At 36.2% G+C, this 25,513-nt stretch overlaps 2 protein-coding genes across 6 annotated transcripts; one reads left to right on the forward strand and one right to left on the reverse strand.

Annotated features, from left to right (window-relative positions):
- Positions 1 to 4,612: 4,612 nt before the first annotated feature.
- Positions 4,613 to 8,401, forward strand: LOC134226961 (uncharacterized). 5 transcript variants are annotated; one of them, XR_009983590.1, is made up of 4 exons: positions 4,613 to 4,915; positions 5,149 to 5,282; positions 6,110 to 6,226; positions 7,818 to 8,401. XR_009983590.1 is itself a non-coding variant. In XM_062708110.1 (3 exons), exon 3 carries the CDS (start codon positions 6,153 to 6,155, stop codon positions 8,223 to 8,225), a length of 2,073 nt encoding a protein of 690 aa, XP_062564094.1. In that variant the 5' UTR covers positions 4,613 to 4,915; positions 5,149 to 5,282; positions 6,110 to 6,152; the 3' UTR covers positions 8,226 to 8,401. The 5 variants fall into 5 exon arrangements, 3 of the variants coding, with proteins under 3 accessions (XP_062564094.1, XP_062564095.1, XP_062564096.1); XR_009983589.1 differs by lacking the exon at positions 6,110 to 6,226; XM_062708110.1 differs by having other exon boundaries at positions 6,110 to 8,401.
- Positions 8,402 to 20,553: 12,152 nt separating this feature from the next.
- On the reverse strand, positions 20,554 to 23,698 carry LOC134226962 (ubiquitin carboxyl-terminal hydrolase 46). Its single transcript, XM_062708113.1, has 5 exons — positions 23,461 to 23,698; positions 23,308 to 23,388; positions 21,261 to 22,028; positions 20,889 to 21,032; positions 20,554 to 20,820 (listed from the first exon to the last, which is right to left on the reverse strand). The coding sequence occupies exons 1-5, from the start codon at positions 23,461 to 23,463 to the stop codon at positions 20,713 to 20,715; spliced, it is 1,104 nt and encodes a 367-aa protein (XP_062564097.1). The 5' UTR covers positions 23,464 to 23,698; the 3' UTR covers positions 20,554 to 20,712.
- Between the last annotated feature and the right edge of the window lie 1,815 nt (positions 23,699 to 25,513).

Below are 25,513 nucleotides of genomic sequence, written 5' to 3' on the forward strand. Positions count from 1 at the left end.
AGGCGTCGCGTCCGCATGTGCAACCTGTGCACTGCACATGTGGCAATTTTATCCCCAACACTTAAACTTTCGACAGATTTCTTGCCTTTCTAATCCAAACATATATTTGAATTATGTGCATTTGATAGATGTTTCATGCAAATTTGACTATTAGATACATAAACGGAAAATATGAATGATTTTTTTATATGCGGCATGTGATGTGAGGAAACCAAATGCTGCGATGGGGGCGCGTTATATTTTTCTTTACGATACTGAACCGACCCTCCGACACCACATGTTGTATCAACACGGAACTTTCAGCCGAGAACGCTTTGTCATGCATCATACACGCATTATTTTGTATGTGTGGATCATCTGCTCTAACCGCAATCGGCGATGTATAGGTAGTCAAAGCGTTCTACGCTGGCAATGCACGGTTTGGTGCCTATCAGGTGCCTATCGAGAACCGCTTCAAACAGCGCATGCATACGCGATTCGGTGAAGAGAGAGCGATCGGAAAGAGAATAGTAAAGCGCGCTCATTTCTGCTCCCTCAAAGCGTTCCATGACGAAAGTTCCGCTTTGAATAAGCACCGCGAAGCAAAAGCGCTTTTGATATTTGATTGGGATGGCCCGTTTACATATCCACTAATCCTGGCGACAATGTACTGTCCGATAATACTAGCGCGACATTAGCTCAATTTAAACAGAAATTGTCATCTGCTAATAAGCGTTTGCAATAAAGCCTGTTTACAAATACGCTTATTATATTCAACATTGAAATATCCGACAATATTAACATAATGTAAACAGGCATTTCATCTTCTGATGAAAATCTATATTGTCGCCGAATTAGCAAATATGAAACGGGCAACATTTTCAAAGAAATTTATTTCTGAAGGTTTTTTTTTCGAGAAATCCAATATATTTAGTTGGCGAGGGGGGACGTCAAATGTCAATGGTCCAAACAAATTTATGAGCTATTGTCCATGCTGATGGGCGGAAAACTGTTCGAAATCTACCCAGTTCAGATTATTGATCAAAGAAATAAATTGTAAATAGAATAATTATTAATTGAAAGGAGTTAAGGCTATGAACTTCATTGTTCTCTTTATTGTACAGACTTTATGTTTCTGATATGACATGCTATTACATGCTAATTTATTATTAGTAACTTTGCATGATTGATATATTCAAATATTCTTTTGTCTATTGAGCGATTCCAAGCAACAGCATCAAAATTTAAGAAAATTTTTAATTCATGATTTTCTATTGAGTTGAAACTTTGCACAGTTTTTCAATTTCATCTAAATCGTCATTTTTCGATATCAAATCTTCATTTTGAGTCACGACTAACTTTTCAAAAGGGTGTATGTGAAAATGGTTCAAAAATATTTAAAAAGCTGCACAGCAAAAACGGAATGTTCGATTGTTATGATTTTTTCAGCAAAGTTAGACAACTAAATGGTGATTCTTAAGAAAATGTGCACAGTAAAAAATAAATTTACCTTTAAAAATATCATTTTTGTCACAAAAATTCCAATATCTCAAAACCCTATCTTTTTACCAACGAATTTTTTTTAGGGAAAACGGTCCATTATATTAGCTATCCACCATAAAAATTTGCTGATGGTAGACCAATAAACAAAAAGTTATGACATTTCAAACATTTCACAATTTTCACATATAGTAAACAAAAAAAAATTTCCGTGTATTTTTTTTTCAAGAATCGCAGTTTGATGCTGATTTTATTGTTAAGGGCCTTGCGTGAGTTAAACAAGTTGTTTGTATGATATTCCATATTTATGTATTCATCGATATTATGTATATTATATGTATAAATATTATATGTATAAATAAATAAAAATGAATTAATATTATCCTAAGTATTAAATTAAATGTGGCAGTTACACAATGTTGTTATAGAAACTCTAAGAGTTTTGGGTTTGAATTTTGGTATGGGTTATGATATCATGAAAACAGTTTATTAATACTTATTTTTATTTATTTTATTCAAATTTTTTAAAATATCGAACACTTTTGAATTATTATCAGCACAGTTTGAGTATAGTTTTGCTTTAATTTTATTTTCCGACAATGGAATGAAACAGTGAAATTTTGGGTTCCTTGGATCGTTTTCGCGTTATTAAATTGCTAGCTGAGCTCTGAAGCCTTTATTTCGTACTCTTCAGTAGTAGTAAAACAAAATGATAATTTGGTTAAATCTTTTTCTTTTCTACGATTTGCCCAATCAAAAAGTTCTTTCGCAGTTTTAATTGGATGCTCACGTTCATTGGCTAAACTTGCTCTTGTGGCCATGCGCTTTATTGTTCCTCCAATAGCATCACAAGGACCTTTGCCATGTGATGTAGCAAAAAAATGCCATTCTGCATCAATTCCGTACATTGATTTAAATTGACATAGGCTCGAAAAATTCTTACGATTTTTGTACTGCGACGCTGCTCCATCAGACATGAAATATATCTTTTGACTTCTTTATGCTTATCAACGCGTAAAAGTTAATCATTTTTCAATGAACAAGTTTACGGATACTGAATCGTGTCTTAAATCTTCGGAAATTATAATAAAACTTAAGTGTTCAATTTGCGTACTTCCATTAAAATAAATAACGAATGGATGAATTGTAGCTTGTTGTACGTTCCAGTGATGGGACTGCACTTCATCTTGCAATACAAAGCTGTAATTTTCAGAAAAATCACAAATGACTAAAAATTCACCATTTTGTAATGTATTTTTCGTATTTTTTAAAAAGCTGGATTGTTCTGTTTTAATGAAATCGTGAGGGATTAAACTTTCTAATTTCAAGCAAAAATATGACACAAACTCATCTACAGGTTTTACAATAGTTTGTATGTCACACCTATCCGTGGTCACCCATTGCTCAAATGATAACTGATCAATATATTTTTCTTCAAACTCAGCGAATAAAGTATTTTCCAATGATGAAGAATCTGGACAATCCGAACAAGATCGTAGATAGCAATTTGATGTTGTATTTTCACACAAAAGACTACCAGTTAACATTTTAATATCCTTTGTTAAATTGATTCTTTTCAAACTATGTAAAATAAGATTAATATTCTCATGGGTTGTGCACACACACACATTATGTGTTCCTGAATTGGAAAGAAGCTTACATTGCCTTGGCCGAAGGCTTGCAAATGAGGAAAAACCTATTTTAATATTATCGTGAATTTCCTTGAAGCGTGTGTACGCTTCTTTCAAAGTCGTCATCATTAATCGTTTTTGGATTGCTTGACGCTTTCCATCTTTTTTTACTGATACATAATCTTTTTGACCAGGCATAGCTCGACTTACTTCATCATCTTCAAAATATTGAACTACTATTTCTTTTGTCTCATCTGTTAAGGCTCTATAAACCGTAATCAATTCGATAATGACGATGATTTTATTCGAATCCGCACTAATACTAATAAAGTTTTGAACTAAATTCAATATTTTGGGGCTATTTGCCGACTTACCTCCATCATAGCATATTCATTGCATTTTCATATTAATTTTTCACTTATCTAAATTATCAATTACTGAGGAATTGCTGAAAAACGCTGAAAACTGCCTTTTTCCTGGGCCGGCATTCGTATTTTTCGAACGCATACTAACTCCGAACGTTTGGAGCAAACACATACACACGCACTTGATTTTTCACTTGATCTTTTCCCTAATCACTCCTAAAACATATTCACTAACTGAGTTTCACCTTTTTATTCAATCTTGACTACCGATTAATTCACTTCACGTCCAAAAACTGTCAAAAACTGCTTTCCGAAAATCGAAGTGAGAGACAAATTTGACGACCGTATTGTAAATGCAATAAAATGCGGAAGACTCAAATTCACTAGCGCAATAAGTGAAATGGTGAGAACAAAATCTACGCGATGCAACTTCATTCAATCCGAACAATACAACGTATACGCCAGCCAGCACGCAAACAAAGGTGTGCATACAAAGGAAAATAATCATCTCCTCTCCGTTGCCAGTTTTATTTATTGAAAAAAGTCATTGTTGTTTGTCGGACTGAACAAATATACCAGAAATAAATATTTAAACATGTTATGTAAGCTTCTGTTGCATTCCAAGTGGTGAATAAATGTTTTTAAACCGATAAATACCCATATAATTGATACATCGCGAACATATGTTATGATATAGAATAAACATTTCGTCAAGTCTGGCAACATTATGCATCAGCTGGAATATTTTAACACCCCATTTCCACCCACCCCAGTTGTAAACAAAATTTATCTATTGCTGCTGCACTTTTCCGTACCAATTGCCTCACTATTACAAACAAGCGATACAGTCATTAATTTTCAAAATATTGTGATGGAGTCTTGAGCCTTAATGCAGTACTAGACCTAGTATTTTTGGTTGAAAGACAGTTATTCTTCAATTGTTTTGCCTCTTTTACTGTATTTCTATTGGTTTTGAACTCATCAATGGCATCCTGAATAGACCACGAACTTGGCAGCATCGACAAAATCAATAATTTTTCTTTCCTTGTCGTGGCTGCATTCGAGAACCTTTCCTTCATATTTATAATTACCTCATCGTAATCTGTATTTTTCACATCATTGATGTATACTGTAAATTGATAAATTAATATCTTTCCGTGTAATCAGCAGATGTTCAGCAAGCGCAGCGCGCAACACTGCTGTTGTTTATTTTATTAAATAAATCAGAGCCAGGAGCTCTCTTCTGTTTTACACCTCAAACGAACAACACGTATTTTTATACTCCCCTAGAAACAAACCCCCCAGTTGTAGTTGCTCCCAGCAGTCTTATTAGTGGCGACGAGGAAAAAACGAACCGACGGATCACCGCAGCTACTGGATCGTATCAGCCTTTGCCGACGGAAAACCAACAGGAGACGGCGGCTGTTGTTTCGATTGCCGGTAGGTAAAGTGATACCGTGATAGTGATAATTAATCACAATAGCACACATTTGGTGGCATATATTTCGGAGGTGGCAAAGTGCACTTGCCCACCGAAACGCCATTTGCTTATACGGCGTCGGTTTCAAGCAAAACAAAAAGTGTTTTTAAAGAAAACCTAGTATTTCAATTCAATTGTTTTGGTGACAAATCTATTATACATTATAATAAAAGTGATTTTTCTTTTATTTGAGACATAGGGGCATCTGCACAGTGGACCGTCTGTGCGGCAGTAGTGGTTTAATTTTGATCTTTTCCTTTTCGCTCCGCTGGAAGGTTTTCTGGTTCCTTTACCTGGGAATCGTGGTGAGAGTAAAGGATTCATCGGGTGAGTAACGAAATCTGGTTTAATTGGCGTTTTACGTTTATTTTTTCGCATTTACCAGGAGTGTTCGCGCAATTTACATAAGTAATAAAAAGTGATAATTGGTTTTGCGCAGTGTGATATATTGGTTAAACTGAAGCCAGAATTAATTTTGATTATTGGTGATTTTACTTTTCTCTATAGTGTGTCAGGAAAAGCCGCGCATTTTTTTTGAATACTATACAAAAGTGATTTTGCGCAAGTAACGTGATTTATTGCATGTTTTGTATTTCTATTGAACAAAAGCTGATATTTTTGGTAGCTTTTGGAATTGTTATTGACACAAAACAATGAAACAATAGGTTTTTCCATTCGTTAATTATTGTTAGAGAATGTTTACCAATTTCAATAGCCTTTTACAATTGTTGTTGTGAATCTGTTTCGAAATCAATTGTAAGAGTAATTTATTTTTGTTTAAATTAGATTTTGACAAATATGTCCTACATTATAGCTCCCAATATTGAACCATACAGTAAGCGACAATCATTTACTTCTTGGATTAAGCGATTGTCTTGCCATTTCCGAGTGAACAAAGTCAAGGATAATGAGAGAAAATACCAGATGTTTTGTTTGGGAGGTGATTTTTTATTCGATATTGCAAATGAGATTTTCCCTGCAGATAAATTGTTGGATGTGTCTTATGAAATATTAGTTCAAAAACTCAAGGAAAGGCTTGATAAAAACAATGTTGACTTTGTAACTTCAATAAAAACCAAATATCAATTTTTTGATTCGGCAAATAATGATTATCCACATAATACGCAAAGTTGTTTTCCTTCTCAACAATTTAGGTACCAAGACGCATCTGCTTGTTCATCGCATCGACAATTGGAAATGGATAGCAATCAAAGGATGGTAGACCAGCGTACCTGTGACTACTGCGGACAACAAGGACACGTGCGAAGAAGGTGCCGTGAACTAAATCCTAAAAGGAGCGATGAAGTTGAACATGCCGACATGCAAGAATCTTTTGTGGCTCCGGATAACTTGTCCGAGCGTCTGGATAATTTTAAAGAAATAAGTTGTGAATTGGATAACAATGAGCCAAGTGATTTTGTATTGGAGTGTATGGATGTTTCTTCCATCGATAATTTCAGTAGTTCTTGTTTGTTGAATGTCTCTATTGAGAATAATTTGACAAAATTGGAGATTGACAGTGGATTTAGGACAGCTGCTCCAAATTTCAACCGAACATTAAGTAAGAGGTTTAATAAATTAATTGAGATAAATAGTTCCAGGGTGACAATTTCTGGCCAAGATGATGTTACGGTTGAATTGAATAGTACAAAAGCAATATTTAATCTGCTAGTGCTTGATTGCTATTATCACTTTATTCCATTACTAGGAAGAACGTGGTTGGATGAATTCTTTCCCAACTGGAGATTTTATTTTGGCATTTCTTTGCCAGGAAATAATATTCGCCAAAAACAACATAAAACACCTACTGGAGATATTAAGATTAAATGTGCTGATGTATTTGTCAGAAATTCAAGTAATTCTATTGCTAATTGTGAAGCAGATGTGATTTTAAAAAGTAATTTACCAATTTCAAAACAAGATAATGACTTTCCTTATGATATGAGGCAGAATAATTTTAAAATTTTTGTATTCAATTTCAAAATTCCTAATATATTTTCGTCAAAATTTTTATTTGCGAGTTTTATTTCGCAGTTGGTTTTGAATGTGTCAGTTCCAATACAATGTAATAAATTTGTGAAAAGTAATATTATAACTGATGATTCTTTGGCAATTTCCATAGAGACTATAAATGATATATTTCAGAAAAACAGAATTTATTTTACACGCTATTTGTGGCCTAAGAAAACTGACAAGCATGGTTTTAAAATGCTTAGAACTAAACCAGATTTCTATGATCTTGACGTGTGTTTATTATTCCAGGACAAAGTGAACATTACGCAGAAATTTCAAGGAGAAATGATTAAACTTGAACGTGTCATTCACGAGGTCATTCATGATGGCATCATTGATATGATAAAATTCGTAGAACAAGCGGTTCACTTGTTTGGTTTTGACACGAATTTTGTTGCTGTTTGTGGCGTCTGTTCCAATATGGCAATCATTCCAAAACATAATATTAATTCAAAATTTTCAAACAGTGTACCTACTAAGAAACCATCGGTAGGAAATGATTTCTCTAAAAGGGTGGAGGTAAAACGAATGATTAAAATTGACAACTATTTGGTAGTTATAGCTAAATTGGCTATGCATTTTGCGAGTTTTGTATTGGACAACGTCACAATGTATGACAATGGTTTCTTACATAAAAGTTGTAAGTTGCACTTGGAAAACCAGATTAGTTTACGTTTAAGCTTTAATGATACGACAATGGTTGGAAATTTTCCTCCTGAAAAATACTATACCCATACATCTAAGATGTTAATCTGTTTGATTAAAACGAAAAAACATAACAAACCGCATATACGTGGAAAATGGATCAAAGTATCTTTTCTGAAACGTTTTTCTCAAAATATATTACAGATCATGGTTGGAAACGAGACGACAACATCGTCCCATCCCAATCAGATCAGAGTCCTTGAGGATGGACATGGAGTTACGGATCTGTCGAAGCGGGTAATGCGAGTGGTCGAGACTGGTCGTCCGCTATCGACTGTCGAGATTCCCGAGAATGGTCGACCGTTGTGGACTGCAGCAGAACGCATGATGAAACCCGTACTGAACGAGAGCGATATCTGGCAATTACCAGGTCATAGCAGTGGAAGCGCCTCGAATCAACGCAAGTTAATGAAGAATAAGAATAGGAAAAGAAAATTCCCGTCAGAGCCGGTAGAGCTTTCTGGCCTACCTAGGCGTTCAATAAGAATCAGAAAAGCTAGATTAAAAGTGAATTTTTGTATTGTTAATTTTTTGAATCTTTGTTCAGTCTGAGTCTCCTTTCCTTCTGAAGGGGGAAGAGCTGATGTATACTGTAAATTGATAAATTAATATCTTTCCGTGTAATCAGCAGATGTTCAGCAAGCGCAGCGCGCAACACTGCTGTTGTTTATTTTATTAAATAAATCAGAGCCAGGAGCTCTCTTCTGTTTTACACCTCAAACGAACAACACGTATTTTTATACTCCCCTAGAAACAAACCCCCCAGTTGTAGTTGCTCCCAGCAGTCTTATTAATCATCAGGTCCTAATTTGAAGAGGTTTCTTCGTACAGCTTCGTTTATTTCACGGTATTTTTTCTCCGGGTAATAAACGTAGTCCATCTTACTCCATTTAATCAGAGTCACTTTTATCCCAGCTATGCCCTCGTTAAAGCGTTCGATGTTGACCTTTTGGATACACTCATCTTCCGATTGATTTGTTGAAACAGATTTCGCTGATGGTACGGTGGCAAGGCTCTCAGCACTTAATACTTCTGGTAATTCCTCAGTTGTTGTCGATACATCTGGCAATTCCTCAGTTGCTGTCGTTTTCGAACTTCCTGCGCTCTGCTCAACCGATGATATACAGATTGCTCTTTTGTCAACGTTTAGACGGCAGGACGTGCAAATGCGTAAATTTGTATTCAATGTGGACATTGGAGCATAACCAGTCGCTTTCAGTTTATCTATGGTGCTTTCGGTGAGATTTCGTAACTCTTTGAACACTTTTTTCCATCAAACGGCCTACAACAGTTGAGAAAGCGGCTACTCATGTTGTTCGTAATATTTCAATAAACAAAATCACTTTTAAGTTTTTACTGACTAGTTTGGTGTCATTTGCTTGACTGAAGAAAAAAATTACTATAAGATCTTTAACAACCTTAGTAGTAGTAATTTTTTGCTTTTTCGTGAGCATTGTCATGGTATGTACCTATCATGCATTTGTTGTTGTTGAAGATACCCGTTTCCTCCCGATCATAAAGTCTATTCTCTAAGAGGTATATTTTTGCAGGTAAACTATAGACGTACACGTGTATATAAATCTTTGATTTTGCAGCTTTTGTCTTAAAAATAACATTTCTGATATGTTTCTATCAACGTTATTATCAACAGGTTTCAACACTATTAAAAGAATTTTTCGCCAGTCACGTGCAATGAAAATTATGACACTATCAATACTTTTGATCACAACACTGGATCGTGTCTAAGTTTCTTATAGATGCTATGAATAATTAAATCAAAATATCATGAAAACAACTTGTTTAAATCACGTCCCTTAACAATAAAATCTGCATCAAACTGCAATTCTCGAAATAACTTACACAGAAAAAATTTTTTTTACTAAATGTGAAAATTGTGAAATGTTTGAAATGTCATAACTTTTTGTTTATTAGTTTACCATCACCAAATTTTTATGGTAGATAGCTAATATAATGGACCGTTTTCCTAAAAAATTACGTTCGAAAAAGATAGGGTTTTGAGATATTTGAGTTTTGTGACAAAATGATATTTTTGAAGGCAAAAAAATTTTTTTTTACTGTGCACATTTTCTTAAGAATCACCATTTAGTTGTCTAACTTCGCTGAAAAAATCATAACAATCGAACATTCCGTTTTTGCTGTGCAGCTTTTTAAATATTTTTGAACCATTTTCACATACACCCTTTTGAAAAGTTAGTCGTGACTCAATATGAAGATTTGATATCGAAAAATGACGATTTAGATGAAATTGAAAAACTGTACAAAGTTTCAAAGATTTTCGAAATGGTCGCTCAGGATCGACTGACATGCCCTCGTGGAATGCCTCTATTTAAAACTTCGTCTCATTTGCGAAATGACTCAAATCAGAATTGAAAGTCAGGTCAATAATTTCCGATATGTCTTATATGCCACATTGGAAACGATTCTGATGACAGTAATTTTTAATTTTACGTACTATCACTTTTAAGCTTAGTTTAGTTTGAGTTAATTCAGAAAATAAGAAGTAGCTAATAACCAGTTAGATGCAACAAAATAAACAAACATGTTGAGAAACGCGCCGAAAAATGACTCGTTTATCGTTTCTTGTCCCTTTTATGTGTTTTTCTCGATTTATTAAAATAGTGCACAGGTTGAAGAATTGGTCACGCGACGCCTCTGGCCAATCATCATTAATTTGTTCAGGATTGGTCACGATTTTCAAATCCCATTTCTCCGTGATGTAGGGGGCATTATGAACACCCGGGGCAGATTGGACACCCCCAATATTCTTGTTAATTCAATCATTTTTCTACTTTCAATGCAGCAAACTCTATAATCTTTTCATAAACAACTAATTATAGCGTATAAGTCATTTGACAAAAAAGTTAGAATGTCTTCCAAATGATTAAAAATTATAAGTTTCACCTCCCATAAAATAAGCTTTACTTTACCATAGAAGATGATTTTCTCAATTACAGGTATGTTCCGTTTTTATCAACATGGTCCGCGAGTTTCAGTTGATAAAATCGGAACAGTGACAAAATCGGAATAATTTTCTTAGACGATTTTTTTTAGCTAAAATTTTAGCAAAAATGATTTATAGCTGGTAAAATGTGAGATTTTCAGGTTCTAACATTTTTAAATGCTAAAGGACTGTCCATAAACCACGTGAACATGCTAGTGGGTGGCAAGGGTTAGTGAAAAGACATAATGGTGACTGGTTGAGGTTCCTGACAAGAAAGGACTGAATCAAGTGAACGTCCATAAATGATGTTACGAAAAATTAACCATTGTTAATCCCTCCTCCATTCGTTGTCCCATTTTTTGTATGAAATTTTATATAAATTGATATGAGTAGTCACACTATTAGAGACCTTCTCCCTCCCTCTCCTCCGCGTGACGTAATTTATGAACGTTCCCTAAGATAAGGTGGCATCCGTTGATAACATAACAATAAATTTGAAAATATTTGACCTCCTTAACCCTTTCGGTCATATTCATATATGCCCAGCGTTTGAGATTGGCTGTGAAAAAACTACCGAAGAGAGCTAGGGGACCAGTTTCTTCAGCAAAAATGTTCATTAGGATGTCAGCTACCCAGGAAAAATATTGGAGGTCAAGTTTAACTATACCCTGAAGACCTAGATATCCAAAACCTTGGGAAGATATTTTTCTTCTGACAGCTTGCAGATAAATCTGAAATATTTGGATACTATACCACATTGTTTAATAAATCAAGTTTAGTCATCTTGATCGTTGAGACAATGATCAGTTTTCTGGAATACGAGATGCTCAAGTTTCTCCTAAACGTTTTCGAATTCAGCCCACGGTATCTACCAAATTAACCAAGGCTTATGTAAAGTCATAATCTTCGTCATATACCCAATCCAGTCCAATAGGCACAGGTGCATCATTTAAATCCAGGTTTCTCAATGATGTTCAAAGTATTCAAAATCGCTCCCAAGTTCAACCCAAAGTATCTACCGGACAACCAAGGCTTCATGCAATGTCCTTAACATCGATATGCACCCAACATGGTTCAATAAGCATGTGCGCACCATGCAAACTCAATTTTTTTGAATTAGATATGTTCAACGTACTCCAAAACATTCTCGAGTTCAGCTCAAGGTATCTACCAGGTCAATCAATCAATGTCTCAATGTCAAAACTTAATATATCCAATAGGAATAATGTAAACACAATTTTCTGGAATGTTCACGGTTATATCCGGTCCGGTCTAAAATATTTTCGTTTGGGAATCATTCTAGATTCCCTGGACGTAGCGTTCCCTTTGTACTTGGCTCACAACATACATACTCATGCAATGGCGGGCATTGAAAAGCTTTCAATTAATAACTGGAAGGCCTAAAACATCCGAAAAAGTTTCTCAACGATTTTTCGGTTTTATCAGAACGCCAGATAAAAATGTAATCATTCGTCCTGAAGTAATAAAGTGCAAACAAACCCGCATATTGTCTCTTTTATTTCGATGGGGAGAAGTCGGTGAAGAGAAACCTTGTCTTGTTAGTTACGGCTTCGGTATTTACAGTGCTCTGGCATGACAAGTTTCCTTGATTTTTACAAAATTTCCAACAGTTTTTAACAGTTTTTTTTTCACTAAAACGTTTCAAGGTTAATCAGAGGTTCAAAAGTTTATCAGCATCCTGACAATCTTGGAGGTTTGCGGGATTGTAAAGAAGAAATCTATTCCGAAAAGAGTCTATGAGGAATTCTTTCCATTCCAAAAAGTGTTCAATGATGTATGGAGATTTTTCAAGAAGTCTTGAAATTTCTAATAGTTTTTGCTCTTTCATAAAAATGTTGAAAATTTTCTGGAAGTACTTAATTATTTCTGCTAGTTCAGAGAAGCTGACACGTGAATTAATCTCAACAAGGATATAGCTAAGCTTAACTTAGGTAAAACTGATTGTACTTGTCAACGGTTGCTTCTTCGTGACTGGTCAGAACTGATGTAGGTAAATTGTACTACGATCCAAGTGACTAAAGGTTGATATTTACTACCTACGGCTCCAGTCAGTTGGGAAAGAAGAGGAATGGTAGTGTGTAGTTAGTGTTGCTACTAGAGATCGAGAAAACCTCTGCATCCCCACGATAATACAGAAAGGAAATTTCGATAACTCGGTAAGGTAGATAAACAGAAGTATAGATCGAGGATACACTTAGAAAAGTGATTTAGTCTATGCGACACTATATGATGTAGTTTTTGACAGACCTTATGTCTGCCGAGCTCGTCTCTTAAAGTTGAGCAGCTAAACAAGGATATGAGAAAACAAAGTGAGGAAAAAAAGTCTGAAATTCAAAGTAACCTTATTCTTGAGATGTCTGAAAACCCTTTAATAGTACTGAACACCCTTAAAGGTTCTTGGACGATCATAAGCTACTGATAGTAGAGATGTTTCTGAAGATTTGCAATGGTTCGAATTCCTTGAAGCTAGTGATAATTGCTTGAAACCATCCAATATTTTATAAAATTTACAGGAATCCATAAACACTGGAATTCGTAATGTTTAAAGACATGCTTCTTGGAAATGTTCTATGAACACACACGTTTTATATCATATCTGTGGAAGTCCGAAAAAATCTCTTGAAATCCGAGAGGATCTTCAGAAAGTCTCTGAAATGCCATAGAAAGTATTCTATAGATTTTAAAATCCAATTTTTGTCCTACCCATGTCGTGAGTCGCCGTTCACGATTGGATCTAGTGCTTGATCCAATGGCTAAAATATTGCTGTACAAAACCGTTTTTCGGCCTATAATCAAGTATGGATTTCCTGCGTGGCATGATTGTGCTCGTACCAATCGGAAGAAAATCCAAGTGAAGCAAAACCGGTGTTACGGTTGGTTTTATTTTGTTCGAATAGTTGTAAATATTCGATCGAGTATGTATCGCTTGTGCTATATTAGTACTGTCCAATGGAAGCTTGAAGTTAGGGTGAAGGCAGAGTAAACGCGACGTGCGATGCGACGCGACGCGACAGTGCAATTTGACAGCCTGTTGATAATGATTGTTATTCTTTTACGTGAGTCGCGTCGCGTTTACTCTGGTGGGCACCTTAGAGGTGCCGGTCCGAAAATCGACGGCGGCGGCGTTTGTCAGAATTTTGGTCGGCGGCGGTGGCGTTTTCGGCGTCACACCGAAAGCCATTTTAACCGGCAGCGGCGGCGGCGTGAATCGGCGTGGTGTTTTTTTATAACATTTTCGAAGATTTGTTTTTTTTTTCATTTTTTCGGGATATTCAAGACGTCAACGGGAGCATCTTTTCCAGAATTTTTTTTTTCTAAAATATTTATTATTGGAAATTATTTTCGAATTTTCCACAGGAACTACTTTGTAGCTCTTTGTAATATCCAAGGAAAATTGTTTGGAATTTCAGGGGAAAATAATTCAAAATTAGCATGAGAAACTTTTCAGAATTTTCATGAGAAATTGTTCAAAATTTTGTACTCCAGCATACTCAACAAAATATGTCAAATTTACACTGAACATTTTTCGGAACATCCACGGGAGACTCTAAGGAGTTTTTACGGGAAACTCGCTGGAGTTTTAACCAGAAATTTTCCGCGAAAAAAAATTCGATTTCAATGGAAATTGTTAGGAGTTTTCATAGGAAATTTATTCTAATTGGCACGAGATTTTTTCTAAATTTCCATGGAAAGTTTCCAGAATTCCACAGGGTGACTACTACATGGAAAACCTGAAAAAATGCTGGAATTATCAGAGAATTTCTGACACAATCAGGAAACTTTCAAACATGAAAAAAAATAAACAAATTATAGAATTGAACACGCATGGATCGTTGTTCCGATCTATGGACAAACAAACGTTTATCCTGCTTCAAAGGAATTTCTGAATTATTCCCAAAGCAATACCTGAAGAGAGCTAAGTATTTATTCGGGAAATCAATTTTGCTTGTAAAATCTTCTTTAAATTCGCTCGGAAATTCTTCATGAATGTATTAAAAAATATATAATAATTAAGGATTTCAAGGCAGTTCCTGGCAGAACTTTCGAAGAAATTTCTGGATCAATTTTCAAAGGAATTTTCGCATGGTTTTACAAAGGAATCACGTGTCCTAGAAATCAGAAGCGTAATTTTCTAAATTATTTCTGTGGGAATTTCCAAGATGAGTTACCGAAAGAATTCCTGGAGGAATTTCTAAAGGTAATTCAGGAGGAATTTCCGAAAGGATTCTTTAAAGAACTCCCGCGGTTGACCATGAAGAGATTTTCAAAAAAAAAACTGATAGATATTGTGAAGGATTTCTGCTAAAGGAATTTTTGATGGAATATCGAATGGATTTTCCAAGGAATTCCCAGAAGAATTCTCAAAAGAATTTCTAAAGGTATTCTCGAACTAATTCTCAAAAAAAGTCAAAAAATTTCAAAGGAATTTCGAAATTAATTTCTATGGAAATTTTAAGAGAATTTCCGAATGTTAAAAGGAATTTGTAGAAGAGAAACTCTCTAGAAATGACCGAAAAAAATTCCAGAGAAGTTACTGAAGGAATTTATTAAAATTTCCAAAGAAATTCGTAAAGGAATTTCCGAAGGAACCTCCAAAGGAATTTTCCTAAGAATATCCAGAACAATTCCTTAAGGTGTTTTCTAAAGTTTTCGTAAATAAATTTTCGAATGAATTCCTAAAAAATCCCCAAGGATTTCAAAAAAATCCGAAGCATTTTCCGAATGTATTCCCAGTAGAGCATAAGTACTAAAACGCTAGTGGCGCTGTAACCATTAAAATTATTTTGCCATTTAAAATTATTTGGCTTCAATAAGCTTAACTTGGCATATGCTGTCTATCATGTTGTAGTACACTGGATTCTGTTTTACCACGATTTACATTTTCTCAATTTTCCACTCATCCTAAATGTTTAACGCATATTAATTATCATGTGATTTTTCTTTGATTTATTCTGGATTTTTTGAAACATGTTGCGAAGATTTTGGAGGTAAATTGAAGTCACACGATCAAAAATACGAGCGAAAAAAATCGTGTAAAAACAAAATCCTGTGTATATGATTGGTTGCATCAACAACATCGGTTTGACACTTATACTACCGGCATAACAGTCCCATTTGACTTTTCGTTACATTTGAGTTAACCCAATGAATAGGGTTCATTTCTTAGGTACTTCCATAAATCATAATAAAAACTACGATTTTGTATGCCCATGAGTGAAAAAATAGTCCCATATCGAAAGTACCCGCATATCAGACCCACTAAGAATTTACATGAACTACCTAATTGCTTAAAAATAAACAATGTTTCGGTCAAACTAAATCGCTTCACGGTAATCCATCGAATGATGAACAACTTAGCAAAATTTCAGAAAGATACGATGATGTTTCAATTTATTAGATTTTTTAAAAGTTTCTTATGGAAGATGCTATTTGGAACTTCAATAGCTGTTATCTCACAATGCGAAAAAACGGTATGGGACTAATATGTGAGTGGGGCAGAATAGATGTTGGTCACATGAACTGGAGCGACATTAGCAGTTTTATACTTTTTCATCATCTGTATTTCCGAACGAATTTCTAAAGGAATTCCTTAAAACATTTCCGAGGAATCTGGCTGAAAATCTCATTAATAAAAACATTAAAATTTCCGAGGAATGTGCTAAAGGAACTCGTAGAAGAATTTAGAATTAGGAATCGTCAAATGATTTTCTGAAGGAATATCCGTACGAAGTTCTGAGGGAATTCCCGAAGAAAGTCCCAAACTGTTACCGAAGTAATCGGCAACAACCTATGGCTTTTTAGATTAAAAACAGTTGTTCTTTCTTCGGTTATAAAAATTGTTTATATTTTGTACTTGTGGTATGTATTGTAATTCCTTTAAAGATAAAATTGTTGATTAAATTTGAAATTAGTTTGAGAACCCATGTTTAATATTATATATAATTCGAACCTAAAAAAAATTCATCCGTGAAGGCTTTGTTAGACCTCTCGCTAAAAAAGAGGAGCAAACTGAGGATGCTGCAACACCAGATCCGGGAGAATATTGGAATGACGGACTCAAGGAAAGGGGGAGCAACGTGGAGAAGGGGAGAAGGTAGATTTTTAGAAAGGAGGGTATGAGGAACCCTGACTCTGATGAGGAGTTCAGTTGATTTCGGGATAAGGAAGCAACACCGTTAACATTAAAAAGTTCCTTGCAAATAAAAGTGGTCGAAGGGTGAATTTATTTTCTAAGTGGTGATAAATTATTGATAAATGTTGAGCAAATAGATTTTGAGGAGAAAAGTGCCAAGTTACAACATTTAGTGCTCAGAGTGCAAGGTCCGGTCGGCCCTCCATCAATTGGGCGCAGAACCGTAATATCTTTTGTTAAGCTCAACTGGACGCTGCGATACACGCTCCGTCGCTTCCTAGCGTGCCCAATCCCAACATCCCAACACCACCGATTCCGGAGCCTACAGTCAACGGCTAGTTGGATTTCTCTTCCAACCGAATTGCACAAGGTGCATACAAACCTCGTGACGGTACACATTTCTTCGGAACCGACATACCCAGGAACGGTCGCAGTTCCCGCCCGCAGCCAGCCGGCCCTCGCTGGCGAGATTTACGAGTTGAGGAGAAACCCCTCACAATACAGTCGGCCTACAAGACGAACAGCGAAGTGGCGTCGATTCCCGAGTGATGCATACCACTCCAACGCACTAACACGTACTTCAGCCATGATCAAGGTATGCTATTAGCCCTACCATCTCCCCCTGTCTCCTGAAACTGCAGAACGGGCCCAACGATCATCGTCAGTATTCCGTCATTTCCGCAGACCTAGTAAAAAGTTTAATAAATCAAACCAATACATAGAAATCTCTCAATCTTAGCTTGACCAAATAAAGAATCTAACCCCCACCTAGGTAGAGGCCTATCCATTGATTGCTCGATCGGTTCAGGTGAGTGTCCAGTTTTCCGTGGCCTAAGGCCAACCCTGAGATAACACCAAGGTGAGCTGGCCCAGGCGTGTGGACGACAACACCCCAGAACGGGTGGACGTTCACGGTGATTTCAAAACAAATTTCCTGAACAATTCTAAGTTCACTAAAGTTCCTCTAAAGAAATTACTAATCAAAATCGATCGAATATTCGAAGAAATTTTTAAAGAATATCTGCAAAAATCTCCAAAGTATTTTACGAGGGATACCTAAGGGATTTTTTTATGGAATTCTGGAGGAAATTCCGAAGGAATACGGAGAGAATTTTTTTCCGAAGCAATTCTTAGAATGTCTATTTAAAGGAATTTCCAATTTCATTTCCTGGAGGAATTTTCGAAGGAATACCTGAAGGAATTTTTGATTGAATGATTGAAGCAATTTCTGGATGAACTTATTTTTCGAGTCAGGGCCATAAAGCAAAACCATGCAGATGGTGGCTGGGTTCGATTCCCGATCAGGTCTAGGAAATTTTCGGGTTGGAATTTTTTGAACATCCCTGGGCATATTAATGTATCATCGTGTTTTCCTCACGATATATGAATGAAAAATGGTAACCCGGCTTAGATAAACCGCGCATTTAACAACAGTGGAAGAGCTTAATTAACACTAAACTGCGAGGCGGCAATGTGTTAGTGGGATATGCAACCTCTGCCAATAAGAAGAAAAAGATGACGATAAAAAAATGTTGGGGTGCCACCAATAATTTTTTTTGAAAAACGTGTTTCGTTTGACTTGTTTGAATTGATTATCTTGCTGTAAAAATCTGTATATGGCACGTTTGTTTTTACATCAAAATTAATGTAGAGTACCTGAAAAAACTGGAAAAAATAGGGAATTTGGTTTTAACAATTGAGCAGACACCTTGTTCCACTAAAATTCTGAATTTATAAGTAAAATTTTTGAATTTTCACGGAAAACGGAAAACGTCACGGAAGGATTTTGGATTTCTACGGGAGGTTCTTTGTATTGTCCATAAGAAATTCTTCAAAAGTTCCATAGGAAAACATTTAAAACAGGAAACGGTCGTCGACCAAATAATTTTGGGCGAGATGGACTTCGGTCAAATGATGTGCTTGATCAAACTACATATTCGGCCTAACAACTGTCGGCCTTGTGGCTTTCGGCACTTTCTGCCAAACGACGAAAATTCTATTTCAGTGAGAAATTCTTCGGAATTTCCACTCGGAGAGGTTTTCGGAATTTCAATGGTAATTCTCAAGGAAATCATTGGTATTTTCATGAACAATTCTCTGGGGTTCCAATATGAAGAAGTGGGGATCATTCGGGAAATTCTACGGAAATTCGACTGAATCTTCGAAATTTCCACGAAAAACTATGCGGACTTCTTCAAATTTGAATCGGCGTGGAAAAATGTAGATCAGCGGCGTGACAAAATTTCAAACGGCGGCGCGCCGATGCAAAAATGCCGGTGGTGGCAACGTGCCAAAAACTGTCGGCGGCGTGGCGCGGCGGCGCACACCTCTACTTGAAGTAGCTCGAAATATCTCCATGTCCTGCTCATGCCCATTTGTTGACAAAAAAGAAGGAGCAGGACGGGAACAACTTCGAGCTGGTCATTGGACAGCACTATTGTATCTGTTTTATTTGTTGATTATGTGTCTGGACTCAAGAGAGAAGCCTGAAAATAGGCAATAAAATGTTTAGTTGTGGTTTGTTCCAGACACAGACATCGAATCGTTAATGCCAAATGGCATTAATTGATTCGAGGTGCCCGAATAGGATAAGAATCCTATACAAAGTAGTGGGCACCACCTAGCCGTCTCTCTCAGGGCACCAAGAGAGAAAGTGCATTATTTTAATTTGTTATTTGTTTCTTGTTGCTTGAGCATCTATATGTTTGTATAAAATAAAATTTGTTACACCGGCTTCTCAAGATGATGCTAAACCTGGAACCTTTTCACCCAACAGAGGAAGTCCATCAACTTGCATAAAATGAAATGATAGAAAATTGGTTTCTGAGACTGATGCCGAAATTTTGTACGAGCTGCTTCTCATCTGCAAACCCTCTACTCTACTGCAAGAATTGACCGCGTGAAGACTGTGATAGAGTATTCAGTTTTTTCTTCTCTATTTTTCTCCTTATAATTCCTAAGGTTGTTTTCCTTACTCGTTTAATTTTCTTGTTGTCCTTATTGTACAAAACTTGTTTAATGCCCAATGAAACTGTTGTAAGGTATCCCGTATCTCAGTGCAAGAAATCTAGAATACGTATTGTAGAAAAAGTAAAAAAAAAAAGAAAAAAAAAATATTGCAGTGAATTTCGAATATGTTTGGGCCAAGAAAAAGCACAATATAAAAATATTTCTAATCCAGTTTATTAATAGGTATGATGATTGAAACATTTTCGACATTCGTTTGCTAAATGTTTATCATACTACTCATGTTGTATTTGTTTACGATAAGCAGGCTCTAAATTTGAAGCTAATTTTAAAACGGAAACGAACAGTTTTTTCTATAGATAGTAGAATCTATAGATGAGAAAGCATGGTTGGGTTCGTTCTTTTGACCGTGTAGCACGTGCATATGACGTCACACTTTAATATTTTCATTGAAATCGTGACGTCATGCTCGTTTGCCAGTTCGTTTGGAGACAGAGGATTTATTTTCGCTCATCTATATATTCCACTATCAATTGTTTTTTCGAAACGTGATAGGAGATCTAACTGAAAATGTGGATCCACGCAAATATATTATGACTAACAAAACTATTTTATCAATTTAAACGTTATTGATAGTCCTTGGTATTTTTGTTAATGTGAATGAATGAAAATGGGTCCTAAATGCTTTTCTACTCTTATTCAAAATCGTTTCATTATAGTTATATAAAACATATGGTACACCATATGCATATGAACAGATTCATTAGTTTGCCATGTTCATTAAAACAAACCCTACGTTTACCCAAGTGGATTTTTTCTTTATTTAGGAATGAAAATTTCATTTTATCCTTATCACAAAATATGCTAACAAATTACGGTTTTTGATATATATACTCAGTAGAATAAATTAATTTTACGTCTCTAATTTAAAACAACTATGTTCATACTTACAAGCTTCATGTTGCATCTCGTGATTGGTAGAACAGGATATAGCCAGTTTCGGACGATTTCTGTATATCAGAAGTAAGACCATAAAAGTCTTCAATAGTTGAGGCCTCAATTTTCTGAAAATTAGTTATTGAACATTTCAAATCGTTAGCTAGTTATTATTATCTCAAATTAAAAGACTTACATCAACCATGTCGTCGTCGAACAGCAACCAGAATCCGTGACTTTTTACAATGCTGATGTAGTGCCCTCGATTGGGTCCCGAACCGCAGTGAATTACCACGGCCATTAGGTCGTAAAGTCGGTCAGGATTGACCGCGTCGTCCGACTTTAAATTAATGAAAAAATACCGTTATACGTTGTATAGTACTTATTGCTGATAGATATGAGAATTTGCACATTGGAGAACTAGTTTAACTAGGACATAGTGCCCATAAATGACAATAAGATATAATTTGAAACAAAATAGAAACCCGCAAGCCAAAACAGATGCCAGCCAGGTTGTTCTCTAATCTTAACTTAATCTATTTACTTCAGCCCTTCTCCCGTTACCTACCGTATTGAACAATCTCAATTCCAAGGGAAACACAACCCGGTGGGACACTTTGATGTGTCGATTGTACTGCTCCATATACTTGAACCGCTTGAGGTGCAACGCCAGTATCATCGGTAGCTTTTTCACTCGCATGCGTTTCTGGGCCTCCTGGTAGCTGCAGCAGTTGTCACACTTGAACTTGTTGTCACTGCACAGCGTTTCGGTATTGCTGAAGCATCGCAAACAGTGCGTTATGCTCGTATTCTGATCCACATCCACCTGCAGATCGAAAAAGTTTTCGTCCTTACTGCTTACAGTTTCGCAGTTCAGGCATCTCGTTTCACTGGTCAAAATACCCTGGAATATCTCATGCACCCAGGTTGGTTCTTGGGGCTGCCCGGAGTTGTCCCCGTTCAGACTTCCACCTCCGATGCTGCCGATGTTTTTATTGCCGCTCGATCCAGCGGCCCCTTTCGCTTGATTTCGTTCGGCCAATATAATTTCGTTTATGTGGTTTATCAGAAAGTTTAAAAACTCATGTGCATCCTGTTGCATGTAGTTGTCGAACTCTTCCTTCTCCTTGCGCAACCGGGCGATAAACTTCTTCGGCGCTATGGAGCCAACCTTTTTCTTCTGAGTGGCTATACTGTAGAACAAATCCGCTAGGCATGACAGTAACGTTTCCTTTGTACGTTTGTTCTTGGCCTTGTACTCGAGAACCTTCTCCCGGAATGGTCGACAAAAGTAAAGTGCTTGTAACACGGAATTACTGTAGCAGGTGTTTCCAAACTAGAAAAAGATTTAATTGATCAATTACGTACCAGTTGCGTTTTTAATTTATGTGTTGTTTTTGTTCGATCATTGAGAATGTTTTCCATTCGTGTTAAAACGGTTTAGAAAAATGACAGCTTTAGTAGTTTTTGTTATTAAGATGGAACATTCTTGAACTCAACCTATACCCTATACTTATTCGACAAATTGAAGCGTTCTAGAAAAAAAAATCCGGGATTTTTCCGACTTCTTTGGGCATCACCAAAATCGAGTATCATTGTGTGAGCCTCATACTACACGAATGCAAAAAAATGGTATCTTAGCATAGGGTTCTCGCCAGCTTTATCATTTGATATCACATTATTATAAATTCAGTAGAAAACCGAATTATAGCCGCTATCGAAATTGGATTTATCTCACAATCCATACGTTAAACCTAATTTCGGAAGTGGTGCGCTGTATAGCACATCACCAAATGAAAACAGCGCACCACTTCCGAAGTTAGGTTTAACGTATGGATTGTGAGAAAAATCCAACTTTGTTAGCGGCTATAACTCGGCTTTGCACTGAATTGATAATACATAAAAAGAAGATGAACCTCGCTAAAATGTTTAGAACAAATCTTGCGCAAATCTCTAAAACGCCCCAGCAGTTCAGTTATTGCTACATAACTACACAAGATGCGAGGTGTAATATTCGAGCATATATGCAATTATAATTTATCAAACGTAAATCTGTTTAATATAATGGAAACGAAGGCGTTATAAAAAACTTTTTAGATAAGAATACACAAAATGCTGATACGTGCTCAAATAGTGGCCAAGACCAGGAAAATCCATATGTTCCTGACTCTTACCACAACTCAGTCGTATTCTTATCAAAGCTTTGAGTAATATTTATCGAGTTTTTTTCTTTAAAAAAAGGCATGACAAAAAAACAAATAATTGGAATAACACTTTTTCAGTTCGTAATTTTTCTAAACATAGTATCAAGCTCGGTGTGGCGTGGTAGAAGGAGGATATAGTATCCAAAAGTTATGGTAACATATTACCAATGTAGTACATATTACGTAATTTAGGAATGAATCCTTTAGATGGATCAATGATAAAGATCCCTATTCAATGGATACATAGTATTCTGGGGGTTTTCAGCAAACCTTTCTTCTAGTGTAGCGCATTTCAATATAATATTCGTCGCAAAAATTTAGGAATTTCACCAAACCCCAAAATTTAGGTATTTCATTAACTTATGGATTCCACACACTACCGAGTGTGGAATCTCAATGAGTGTCTCTTACATTAACTAATCCAAAGTAATGCTCATTCGGCGGAAATTGATCGGCTCCGATATCACGCTCCAGCTGAGAAATATTCGCTCCCTGGAATACAAGGGGAAGTTTTTTTTATTTGCGATACATGCTCATCTTCCAAACCCAAGAAAAAATACTTACCATTTTACAGCGTTAATTAGTGAAGATCGTCACTCGATTGCACAGAATTACAAACGGTTTTTATATTTCACGATAGTTATTCACATTCCGCTACCGAGTATCTAATTAATTCTAATTGTTTTTGCATTTTCAAGTACATTGTTATGCACAGCTGATACGAAATATTTAATTTTTTTCGCTGAAAATCGCAAACATCGCGAGATTGCTGTTTTGATTTGTAAAAGAAATGTCACCACCGTCATCACTCCCACCCAACCCCCTGTGAAGGAAGTGAAACACGTTTCAGCACAAACACTACACACTTAAATTTATCAACCCAGAATGAAGTTCAAAACACTTAAGGCTATGAACCATTCCACCGATTCGATTAACTTTTAGTTAAAATTTGACAGTTTGATGGTTATTCTCCCATCGTGGTTAAAATTTTACTCCGAAGCCGACCCGAATAAAATGAAATTTTCCAACGATTTTTTCTACACGTAAAAAAATTTAATGTTGTTTATTATTAATATTTCTAATACTTTTTTGCCAAAGCAGGCGCTTAATGACATGTATAAGAAAAAACTTATACATCGCATTAGTCACATACATTCGGAAACTTATACTTTTCATGAACTTATGAATGTTATTAGCTTTTTGATATGGGATAATTCATTAGGTGGCATAATGAAGAGTATAAGTATTTTCGAATGGTTTTTTGCCATAACATATAAGGTTATTTTTTTACGTGTAGTAATCGTTTTTTGAGTATAGAAAATTATAATTGAATTTTTCATGGAATCATATAAAATACTTATTGTAGTAAGCCATGATTTGTGATTAGTAATAAAGATTTTCATTCTGGTATTAAACGTCAATCGAACCAGTTGTATTATTTAACAAGAGGTTATGGGCCTATTCAACGCAGACGATTGAATAATAATCAAGGATCAAAATGACAACTAGCAATTCTAGGAATGCGGAAGCTCATGGTTTTTCAAGTTTACCCGGGATCGAACGATTGTATGGACGGGAGAACTGGTCGACATGGAAGTTCGCCGTGAAGACCTACCTCGAACTTGAAGACCTCTGGGAGGCTGTTAAACCCACGAAAAAGGCTGACGGAACATTCGAAGATGTCGACGCTACAAAAAATCGAAAAGCGAGAGCGAAGATAATTTTACTACTGGATCCGACAAACTATGTTCATGTTGAAGATGCGACGACAGCAAGAGAAGTCTGGGAAAACCTGGAGAAAGCATTCGAAGATTCCGGACTCACTAGGCGAGTAGGACTTCTGCGTAAACTGGTGAAGACTGACCTTGAAAGCTGTGCATCGATGTCTGAATACGTTAATCAAGTCGTTTCGACAGCTCATCAACTGAATAGCATTGGTTTCAAGATTTCCGAAGACTGGGTTGGTGCATTGCTACTGTGTGGTCTTCCTGAGGAGTATAGGCCTATGATTATGGCTCTGGAAAACTCCGGAATCCAAGTGAAAGGAGATATCATCAAAACCAAGCTACTGCAAGAGCTGCAGGTAACTTCGTCGGACACAGCACTACTGACGAAGGGAAAACGTTTTGGATTTAACAAACAGACCAAGCAGCATAACACATTCATGCAACCTAAAACAGACATGAAGGGGCCGAAATGCAGAAAATGCAAGAAATATGGACACATCGCCAAAGATTGCCGAAGTAAGAAAGATGAAGAAGCTTTTTGTTCTGTTTTGTCGTCGATAGAGTTGAATAGTAACACCGATTGGTTCTTCGACTCGGGAGCAACAGTTCATATGACACACAATAAGGCACTTTTGACAAATTGGAAACCTTCAAGCGGTAATGTTGTTGCGGCCAACAAGGGCGAGATGAGCATTGAAGCTATTGGAAAAAGCATTCTCAAACCACGCTGTAGGGAGAGAAATTCTGAACTTCAAGTCAATGAAGTACGATACGTTCCTCAACTATCTGTGAATTTGCTTTCTGTGAACAAGATTGTGAAGAATGGATTTACCATGATTTTTGATAACGAAGGCTGTAAGGTGCTGAATGCAAGTGGTGATGTTATGGCA

Source organism: Armigeres subalbatus, chromosome 3 (assembly GCF_024139115.2).
Source record: "Armigeres subalbatus isolate Guangzhou_Male chromosome 3, GZ_Asu_2, whole genome shotgun sequence".
Taxonomy (NCBI): Eukaryota; Metazoa; Arthropoda; class Insecta; order Diptera; family Culicidae; genus Armigeres; species Armigeres subalbatus.